General features: G+C 43.6%; 2 protein-coding genes across 2 annotated transcripts; both read right to left on the bottom strand.

Annotated features, from left to right (window-relative positions):
- On the bottom strand, positions 1 to 5160 carry LOC111171124 (protocadherin beta-8-like). Its single transcript, XM_022566763.3, has one exon. It carries the CDS (start codon positions 4699 to 4701, stop codon positions 2302 to 2304), a length of 2400 nt encoding a protein of 799 aa, XP_022422471.2. The 5' UTR covers positions 4702 to 5160; the 3' UTR covers positions 1 to 2301.
- A 2500-nt stretch (positions 5161 to 7660) lies between these two features.
- On the bottom strand, positions 7661 to 10806 carry LOC149749665 (protocadherin beta-7-like). Its single transcript, XM_089908545.1, is given in 6 exon segments — positions 7661 to 7705; positions 7707 to 7782; positions 7784 to 7880; positions 7883 to 9142; positions 9145 to 9275; positions 9277 to 10806. Coding segments are annotated over 6 exon segments (2373 nt in total). The 5' UTR covers positions 10041 to 10806.
- Positions 10807 to 11371: the final 565 nt, after the last annotated feature.

The following is an 11371-nucleotide window of genomic DNA, read 5'->3' as shown; positions in this document are numbered from 1 at the left end:
GTTTGTGATAATTTTTAATAGTAGAAATAGAAAATGAATACATAAGCATGAAATTTCATGCACCCAGCATCTGAGTCAACAAAAATTCATCACTCTACAAAATTGGATTATCACAGCAAATGCTGAAGAATGTCTGATTCGGCTCTTGTGAGCCATCCTTTCAGAATAAAGTCATTTATGACCCTCTAAATCTTTTTTCAGCATAATTTTTAAGAGGCGTTGTCAAAGACATATGGTTAGTTTCAATAGAAAATAACTGGAGCCTATCATCTTTATTTCTATTTAATTTCCAGAATCTCTAAATTATTTAGTGATAAAAATTCCTCCACATCATTGCCTATACTTTTCTGAAGTTAGTTATTTCATTTAGAGCTAATACTAGAATAGCAACTGCTTTCAAAGAAATAGTGCGCTAAAATGAACACAGTATATTTAATTTGAATAAGGGACTTACAGAATGTATATAATAAACTTTCAAAAAAAAGAGAAAATATATATTAGGACTGATAGAAAAAGACTGAAGGAATAGTACAAAAAAACTCAAGAAATACAACCATAGGGTAATTCTACTCCCTGTTTAGGGCCTTCATTTCTGCAATAATGAATGTGATATGTTGAGAAGGTACAGGAAGGTAATCAGGCTAATAAGATCATGATGAAGGTCAATTGTGATACCTGACCCAGCTTACTTAGGTCAGTGCTTCTGTAAGAACTTTGGGTTTATTGGTCCAGAGCAGTGTGATCTCTGTTATAGAAACAAAATCAAGCTACAGACTAAAATTTACATTTCTATATAGGAGTTCAATTCATGCAATAGAAGGATTTCACTTCCTTGGTTAGGAAGACAATGCCACCAGTTAATGCCTGCTGTGATAGCGTACTGGTTAAGAACTGGAACATTCCATTCAAGTAGACTTAGAATATATTCCAAGTTTTTCCTTTTATTACTTCAGAATTGTGAACAAGTAAAAGAGGAAATAACATGCCAACTTCCTTAGGGTTTGGCAGAGGATTAAAAAGATAATGAATGTAAAGCACTCTGTACTCTTAAGTAAATTAGAAATCTAGGAAAACTTGACAAAGATCAATTAGATCAAACTACACACTTAAGATCTGTCCATTTTACCGTATTATATAACATTTTAACAAAAAGTCTTACTGTGAAAGCATTAGGATTGGATTCCACTGGAGGTAGCACAAAACTAAAATGATGGTGGCTTAAATGAGATAGAAGTTCCTTTATTTCTTATGTAAAAAAAGCTCAGAAGTGAGCAATCCAGGGATGACATGGTAACTGTGATTATCAGGGGTCCTCATCTCTTTAAAGTTTATTCTATACTGACTGTCTTGGTCCATTATTTCCATCCTTAGTGTTGCTTTATGGCTCAATATGACTGATTGTGTTCCAACCAAGACTCCCACATTCCAAGCAGCAAGAAGCAGGTAGAGAAGGACAAAAAGGGACCCCTTCCTAGATGAGTCACCTCCCTTTTAATGGCCTTCTTGGAAGTCTCTAACAACATTTGCATATACATGTAGTCAAATGTCCCGTTTTAGCTGCCAAGGAGCCTGGGAAAACGTTCTTTTGACTAAGCACACTAATGCTCTAAATGAAATTTGGAGTGTGTTACCAAAGAAGAAAAGATGAATGGAGATTGGACAGCTACTGCATTTTCTGTCACAATACGACCAATGTTTCTCAAGTGGGAAAAGCCAATCTCCTACTATGCCCTTTCATCACACTGGATAAACACAGTGTAGCTTTTTCTCCCCTTTTACACCAGGGAAACTAAATGGAAAGCAATTACAATAATTATATTAAAACTAACACTGGTATATTCATGAATATACAATTAATAAGAGAAAATAAGAATAAAGTGCTATGAGAGCAGAATAAAGTAAGAGCCAGATTCTCACTGTACCAGTTCTCTCTCCTTCCTGATTGGGCATGCTTCAGTGTGTTGGTGCAGTACTGCTCTTATGTACTTAATGGTTTAAAACCTAATAAGAAAAACTCAAGGAAATATAACTGATTATATAGAATTAATTTCCCACTGTTTTTTTAATAACACATTTCTAAGCTATGCCAGAAAGAACCTGTACATTTACTGACTTCAACAGTGTTTTGAGAGGCAAGATTTAGGACCATTAATCTTCTTACAGTAATGAAGAAAAGATAGCTTTCTTTAAAACAAAATTTGCAAGCAAGTTTAGTGTAAAGTTCATGATAGGTTGCCAGAAAAACCATCACCTTGAAGTATCATCAATTTAAAATATATGGAACGTGAAACACAATTGCTGTCACTGAATACTGAAACCAAAATCTTTCCTAAAGTTGGGGGTTTCTTCTATATCTGGGCCAGGGGAATGGCCCTGAAAATTGGTCACAATTGGCTTCAGAAACTTGAACTCGCTGGTCCCAGAGCCCCCCTTCAGACACACCTCGTACTGGTAGCTCTGGGACAGGGTCCCCGTGCCGCTGACGTCCACCAGGTGGCCCGGAAAGGGGCCCTCGGGCATCGAGCAGCGACCCACCGAGGCCGCCCCACCCCTCCTGCACAGCCGCACCGCGACGAACACCAGCACCGAGAAGACGAAGAGCGACGACACCGACGCCAAGGCCACCACCAGGTAGACGGTGAGCGGGGCGGCCGGGGCCGCGTCCGCCGCTTCCGCTTCCGGGGCCGGCAGGTAGGGCTGCGAGAAGCCGTCCACCAGCAGTACGTGCAGCGTGACGCTGGCCGAGAGCGGCGGCTCGCCGTTGTCCTTGACCAGCACCAGCAGCCTGTGCTTGGCCGCGTCGCGCTCGCTCAGCAGCCGGGCCGTGCGCACCTCGCCGTTGTGCGCCCACACGCCGAAGAGGCCGGGCTCCGTGGCCTTGAGCAGCTGGTACGACAGCCAGGCGTTCTGGCCCGAGTCGCCGTCCACCGCCACCACCTTGGTCACCAGGTAGCCCGCCTCGGCCGCCCTGGGCACCAGCTCGGTGCAGGGCGCCGAGGAGTTCTGCAGCGGGTACAGCACGAAGGGCGCGTTGTCGTTGTCGTCCGTCACGAGCACGCGCACCAGCGCCTGGCTGCTGAGTGCGGGCGAGCCGCGGTCGGCGGCGCCCACGTGGAACTCGAACGCCCGCAGGGCCTCGTAGTCCAGGGACCTCAGGGCGAACAGGTGGCCGTTGTCCGGGTTGATGGACACCAGGGAGGCCAGGGGCACGTGCGCGTCGAGGGGCGGCAGCAGCGAGTAGGTGACCTGGGCGTTGGCGCCCGCGTCTCTGTCTGTAGCGCGGACGCTGCCGATGTGCAGGGCGGGGCTGTTGTTCTCGAGGACGGACAGGGTGTAGGAGGTCTGGGTGAAGACGGGGGAGTTGTCGTTGACGTCGGACACCAGCACGGTTATGTTGTGCTCGGTTTTCAGCCTGGGTGTCCCCAAGTCCGTGACGGTGATGGTGACGTTGTATTCTGCTCTGGTCTCTCTGTCTAGCGGTCTCTCTGTTACTAGGGTATAAAAGTTTTCCATGGAAGATTTAAGGAAAAAAGGTAGATCGTCCTGAATGTAGCAACTTATTTTCCCATTCTCTTCAGAATCAAGATCTGAAACACTGAAAACTGCAACCACAGTCTCAGGAGAGTTCTCGGGGATCTGCCTGGTAAGTGCAGACATGGTGATTTCTGGAGCATTGTCGTTCACATCCATGACTTGAGTCAGAACGGTGCATTTCCCAGAAAGACTTCCAGTATCTCTGGCCTCGATATTGACCTCATAAGACTGAGTTGTTTCGAAATCAAGTTGTTTTTTCAGTCGGATTTCTCCTGTCATGGCGTTGATCTCAAAGGTTTTGCTAATCTCTTCTGAAGCCTGGAAAAGTGAATAGGAAATCTCTCTATTGACTCCTATGTCTATATCCGTAGCAGAGACTTTGACAATCAAGTAGCCTATGGGACTGTCCTCGGGGATCTGCACCGTATAGAAAGGCGGCTCAAATTCAGGGGCATTATCGTTGATGTCCACGACTTCGATGGAGACCTGAGCGGTGCCAAACCGGGGTGGAGAACCGCCATCCTGAGCAGTGAGGGTTAACCTGAGCTCAGGTTCCTCCTCCCGATCCAGCACTTTGTCCAGCACAAGTTCCGGATATTTCCTGCCATCGCTGCGTTTGCGGGTGAGGACCCGGAAATAGGAGTTGGGACTGATTGTATAGTTTTCAATATTGTTTCGGCCTACATCCATGTCCTGAGCGTTCTTCAGAGGAAACTTAGTCCCAGGAGGACTGCTCTCTGATATTTTTAGCAACATATCTCTGTCCATGAACACCGGAGCATGGTCATTTATGTCTATTACCTGTAGCTCAGCTTGAAAAAACTCTAAGGGATTCTCTAGCAACACCTGGAAACGCAGCATACAGGGCTCTGTCTGACCACACAGTTCTTCGCGGTCCAGTTTCTCATTTAGCAGTAAATCCCCAGTCTCCTGATCGAGCTGCAGATACAGTTTGTTTCCTTTGGAAATGACCCTAGCTCCCCGCCTGGAAAGTTCCCCCTGCCCCAGACCCAGGTCTTTTGCTAAATTGGTTACAAAAGAGCTCCCTTCAGTTTCCTCCACCACAGAATAACGCCTAAATTCAGAGCCCGCCTGAGCTAAGCCCAAGAAGAAAAAGAAGAAAAAGACTTGCCTTTGTCTGCAAATGAGCTTCCTGCCAACCTCCATTGTTCTTGCTCGGTATAGCCTCTGGCGAGGGTGGTTCCGCTGAGCTGTAAAGGCCTCAGTACGTTTCTGAGTCTGTAGTTATTCCACAAGGTACTTCAGAAATATTCCAGTGAGTAGTCCTTTACAGAGGACCCAGTCCTCCTTCTGTGGCATCCAAGCTTCTCATGGGCTTCCAGGCTCTGCTGTTGAGTTTTGCCTGTTAATGGAGACGCAGCAGCGGTTCCGGTTTGTACCTTATCTTGCAGCGCCACCACGCGTCCTCAGAGGATCTTACATTTTCTGGGTTGAAAATGGATGCAATGTTCCCAGCTCTTTTTGTTTTGCTTTTTTTAATTTGGGCTGAGCCGCGTGGCTTGCGGGATCTCAGTTCCCCGACCAGGGACTGAAGCCGGGACCACCAGGGAACTCCCCAATGTTCCCAACTCTTGCCAGTACGTATCACCAAGCTATGTAAGGCTACAATACTATTTTTACTATCTCTGAACCTTAAGGTTGAGGCAATTGTCTGAGGGCCATACAGGAGAAATGATATTAGTAGAGACTACTTTCAATAATGCTAATTGCGTTTGTAGCAAAAAGAAAATATTTATGTAACAGTTTGCCTGAGAAGAAAGACTATATGCAGAAATTTAAATATATATATAATATATATAAAGACTATATGCAGAAATTTAAATATATATATAATATATATAAAGACTATATGCAGAAATTTAAATATATATATAATAACATAGAAAACTTTCAGAATTATATACTTTTATTGCCATGAACTATGGGAATAATTAGTAGCTGTGAACCTTGGACACGTTATTTAACCTCTGCCTCAGTTTTCTCATCTAAGGTGGAGATATTAATGGTACTTACTACATAGGGCTGCTGTGAGTTCCTCACCTTACAGATGGGGAAACTGAGGCAGAGAGAGATTAACCTCACACACACACACACACACACACACACCAGGCATGTAATGTGATGCCATCAGGTAGCTCAGTTTGCATTAATCCATTGTCATGACTAAAAAAAACCCCAAGATTCACGTGGTAGAATAATTCATGAGCAGCATTATTTCAGAATGAAGTTATCATATCAAACGATGAAACCGGAAAGGCTGGAGAATCTTTCTAATACATGTATAATCTGTGATGGTGGTGATGATTCTGTATCTCAGAAGGGTGTCCTCATCTCTCTTACAGTGTCAATTTTTAAAAACCTTTTATTTTGAAAATTTTCAAACCCCATAATGAAGGAGAATAGTACGATGAACCCCCAGGTACTCATAACTAGCTAGAACAATTATCAATATTTTGCTACAATTGTTTACCCTGTCTCCCCAACATTTTCACATCCCAAACTAAATTTTTACCCATAAAACTTCATTATAAATCTCTAACTTTTAATGTCTTAAAAAACCCACTACAATGCCCTTACCACACCTAAGAAATGAAGTTAATATTGTTTAATATCCCATCTATATTCAGATTTTTCCAATTATTTCAAAGTCGTTGATTGTTTGAATCAAGATTAAACAAGATCCACTATCCATTGCATTTGGTTGGTATGTCTTAATTTCTCTCATTGTGCAAGATTCCCTCCTCCCCTTTTCCATGCCATTGATTTGCTTGAAAAACTAAATAATTTTATCCTGACGCTATGGAAACAATTTAAGATTTTAATGCTGTGAGGTTCTTTATTTTTTGTCGTTAGACTATATCCCATTAGTAATGCACAGTAATATTACTATTTTAAGAGTTATCAGCACTAGCTTATGATATATTCAGAATACAGCTCTGCAAAAATGATCTGGATAACTGTTAAAGAAAAAGCAGTTACAGATTATTATAACAAACAAAGCTTCTCCTTAACTCTCCAGAATCTTTAAGTAATTCAATGATAATTTGTTTCTCTTTAATATTGCATATTTAAAAGTATTCTTTTTCTTATACTTTTCCGATTCAGCACTGAAGTATATTGAATAGAAACTTTAAAAAATAAACTTTCAAATTAAAGGAGAAAAACGTGTTAAAAAGGTAGGGACTACTGTAGGAAAATTACTGCAATGTGAGGAAAATAAACAAATGAAGCGATCAAAATTATGTAATATTTCTATTCATGGTCATTAATCTTTTCTGTGAAATTAAGGTCACATATTCAGATAACAAGGAGAAAGCACAGACTGATCTTTCATTTTTTTGTACTTGAGATTTGGATAGATCAGAGCTTTAAAAATAATAGTTGAATAATTGATCCAGAAAAACTGGATTATTAGTTTATAAGAAAATAAAACCACAAATACATATCTTATTCTTTGCAAATACACGAAACACTGAACAGGAATATGAGTATGAAAAAAAGATTTCTCCTTAATTAGGGAGAAACTTGCCAGGTGATATCTAACAAGAGAAAACAGTATAGCATCACAGCAAGGCCCCAGAATCAGAAGATTTAGGAGAGATGCTTAGCTCTGCCATTTATTAGTTGGTGACCTTAGTGAACTCACTGAACGTCTATGAACATCTATTTGCTCATTTCTAAAATACCTCCCATCATAGGATTACTTCTAAAATTAAAAGTGGTAAAATAGTGTATGATGCATAGTAAGTGCTTTTTTTAAAAGTTAGGGTAGGTATACTTGTAGAGCACTCTAATCAACTTACAAAATAAAACTAGCAATAATACTTGAAGACAGTGAATTCCAATTTAAAAACATCTCAAATAAGATGTGTCATGTAATAGACTGCACACAAAGCATAAATGAGACAAAAGGTGACAGTAAACAATCCATGCTTTTTGGAGTGTTCTTAGGGCTGAAGCTGAATCCTTTTCTGTGTCAAGAAATTTATGACCCTAAGAATACTTGCAATGATGTGAAAGCACTCCTCTACCAGTAAATCGAGATAAATTTCTTAATAGGAATATATTTACAGATATAATACCGGCATTTATTTTTCATTCTTTATCAGAAACCGAAATCATTCTGATATGAGGGATATTCTTCCACTTTTCCTGCCTATGCTCTGGGATGTGAGATTGGTGATAATCGGCTTCAGGAACTTGAACTCGCTGGCCCAGTACCTCCCCGCAGACACTATACTGGTAGCTCTGGGACAGGGTCCCCGTGCCGCTGACATCCACCAGGTGGCCCGGAAAGGGGCCCTCGGGCACCGAGCAGCGACCACCGAGGCCGCCCCGCCCCTCCTGCACAGCCGCACCGCGACGAACACCAGCACCGAGAAGACGAAGAGCGACGACACCGACGCCAAGGCCACCACCAGGTAGACGGTGAGAGGGGCGGCCGGGGCCGCGTCCACCGCTTCCGCTTCCGGGGCCGGCAGGTAGGGCTGTGAGAAGCCGTCCACTAGCAGCATGTGCAGCGTGACGCTGGCCGAGAGCGGCGGCTCGCCGTTGTCCTTGACCAGCACCAGCAGCAGCCTGTGCTTGGCCGCGTCGCGCTCGCTCAGCAGCCGGGCCGTGCGCACCTCGCCGTTGTGCGCCCACACGCCGAAGAGGCCGGGCTCCGTGGCCTTGAGCAGCTGGTACGACAGCCAGGCGTTCTGGCCCGAGTCGCCGTCCACCGCCACCACCTTGGTCACCAGGTAGCCCGCCTCGGCCGCCCTGGGCACCAGCTCGGTGCAGGGCGCCGAGGCGTTCTGCAGCGGGTACAGCACGAAGGGCGCGTTGTCGTTGTCGTCCGCCACAAGCACGCGCACCAGCGCCTGGCTGCTGAGCGCGGGCGAGCCGCGGTCGGCGGCACCCACGCGGAACTCGAACGCCCGCAGGGCCTCGTAGTCCAGGGACCTCAGGGCGAACAGGTGGCCGTTGTCCGGGTTGATGGACACCAGGGAGGCCAGGGGCACGTGCGCGTCGAGGGGCGGCAGCAGCGAGTAGGTGACCTGGGCGTTGGCGCCCTCGTCTCTGTCTGTGGCGCGGACGCTGCCGATGTGCAGGGCGGGGCTGTTGTTCTCGCGGACGGACAGGGTGTAGGAGGTCTGGGTGAAGGCGGGGGAGTTGTCGTTGACGTCGGACACCAGCACGGTTATGTTGTGCTCGGTTTTCAGCCTGGGGGTTCCCGTGTCAGTGACGGTGATGGTGGTGATGTACTCGGCTCTTTTCTCTCTGTCCAGAGAGCTAGCGGTTACCAGAGTGTAGTAATTCTCTACAGATGGCTTCAGGACGAAGGGGAGATTGTCTTGGATGGAGCACACCATCTTTGCATTGTTTCCTGAATCTCTGTCTCGAATCCTAAAAACAGCTATGACTGTCTCAGGTGAGTTTTCTTTAATTGATGTAGTAAGTGATGACATGAGTAGTTCTGGTGGATTGTCATTTATATCTGTTACCTGAACCACCATCGTATGTTTTCCAGAAAGTCCTCTGCCATCTTTGGCCTGAATAGTTAATGTATAAATTTGCATTGCCTCATAGTTCAATTCAGCTTTAAATGAAGATTGCCAGATGTTGGATTGATTTGAAACGTTTTGAGAATTCTTTCAGTAGCATAAAAAAATGCATAAACTATTTCCCCATTACTTCCGGTATCTAAATCTCTAGCTGACATGGTGACAACCAGAGACAACAAGGCTATCCTCAGTCACCTGCACCTTGTAGAGAGACTGTACAAATTCAGGGGCGTTGTCATTGACGTCCAAAACCAGGATGCATACCAGGGCAGTTCCAGAGCTGGGTGGAGAGCCACCATCCAAGGCGGTGAGGAGTAAACTGAGCTCAGGCACCTCTTCTTGATCCAGCAGTCTATCCAGCACCAATTCAGGATAGATAATCCCCTCCCCACTATCATGGACATTAATGTGGAAATAGGCATTGGGGCTGATGGTGTAGTTTCTCAGGTTGTGGGTTCCAACATCTGAATCCTGTGCACTTTCTAGGAGAAATGCTGCCCCTGGAGTGGTAACTTCTAATATTTTCAAGGGAATCTCTCTATCTAGAAATACTGAAGAATGATCATTGATGTCTCTGACCCATAATTCAGCACGGAAAATCTGAAGAGGTTTTTCCAGTAACAACTGGAAAGGCAGCACACAAGGCTCTGTGGGGCCACACAGGTCCTGTCAGTCTAATTTCTCATTTAGAAATAAATCACCAGTAAGCGGATCAAGTAGTAAAAATCCTGTATTCTGGTCTGAAATGATTCTAGGTCCCCGGGCTGATAGTTCCCCCAACCCCGGGTCATTTGCTAGGTTGGCCAGAAAGGTGCCTTTTTCAGCTTCCTCTTCCACAAAATACAGTAGTGGTTCCCCACCAGCCCAAGACACTTGCAGAAATACACAAAGAAATAGTACTTGCCTTTGCTGCACAGCACGCTCCACTCTGGCCTCCATTCTTTGTTTAACCAGTCTTCAAAAACCACTTTTTCTCGGCCTCGAGCAATTCAGAAATGGCATCAGCTGAATCCTTAGAAATGAGCTGGATCATAGCAATGCTTGTGGGGAGGGATCCCCACTTTCTCCCAACACCTATTACCACGGCTTCCTTTCCTCGACTTTTCTAGTCTGGTCAGCTTTCCTCTTAACACTGGAATCTGCAACATTCTTTATGCGAATATTTTGTTCTCTTTTTAACCTGCAGCGCCACCTTGCGTTTTGTGGATGTTACTCCCAATTTCAGGAATAGAACAAAAAGATGGCGGATTAAAGGAGCTGGAGTAGGATTTTTTTTTCCCCTTAGTGTCTTTGCTGTTTCATTTCATATTTTCCCTCAACTGGCCACAGTAATCCTAGTTTGTAAATGCTTACATCGTATCCGTCTCTGTGAGTCTACATTCGCAGAAAAATAAATCAGTCTTTTTCCTTAATTTAGGTGCACAAAATTAAACTCTGGCTTCCCACCAGCGGTTAATCCTAAGAAAACCTTTTCCTGTTTTTAAGATTGATAGTAAAGAATATATAAGAAAATGAAGTCTCCATCAAAAAGTCAACATATATTGGTTGAGAGCCTTTTGTTTATTTGTAAACTGCTTAACAATAATGCTGTACACCCTTCAGAGTAACTGGCCTTTTTTCAGTTTCTTGTGAATTAAATAATCCTTCCAGTTTCAAGGTCTTCACTCTTCACCGCAATATTTTTTGGAACATTTTCTACCCCCCATCCTCCACCCTTCACCTGATTTAAGTACTATGTATATGTTAGTGTTCACATGACTGGCATTTCCAAGAGTATGCAATGAATACTCTTAAAATTAATAGTAGCAAGTAGGTGTCATTCTTGCCTTTGTGGAAGTGCTCCTAGTATTTCATCTTTAACTATGATGGCTGATCTCAGTTTGGGGTAAATGCTCTATTTTTTGTATCAAAAAAGTTTTCTTATTTTTCTTTAACATTTTAGAGTAATTTTTGACATCTGTTGAAATTTATTCTTTAGCTTTTTAATTTTTGAGTTCTTGATATAAATGACATTTAACCATTACATATTATTGTTTTAATGCACAGATGGATTTGATGAGCCAGCATAGTTTTAGGATTTTTCTGGCCCTTGCTGCTCTGTGTGTATACATGAATGTGTGTGTTTAGCTTCTATGGTTTTGGTATTAAACTATCCTGGCCTTGTAGTGTGGATTAGGAAGCTTTCTACCTATTTTTATGTAACAGAATAGTTTTTATAATTATATTATCATCTGTTTCTACATGCTTTATTGCAACTTGCCTTTTAAATG

The sequence above is a fragment of the Delphinapterus leucas genome, chromosome 3, assembly GCF_059928025.1.
Source record: "Delphinapterus leucas isolate spDelLeu-1000000601 "Yukka" chromosome 3, BTC_Dleu_Yukka2, whole genome shotgun sequence".
NCBI lineage: Eukaryota > Metazoa > Chordata > Mammalia > Artiodactyla > Monodontidae > Delphinapterus > Delphinapterus leucas.
This window is presented reverse-complemented; position numbering and strand designations above follow the sequence as displayed.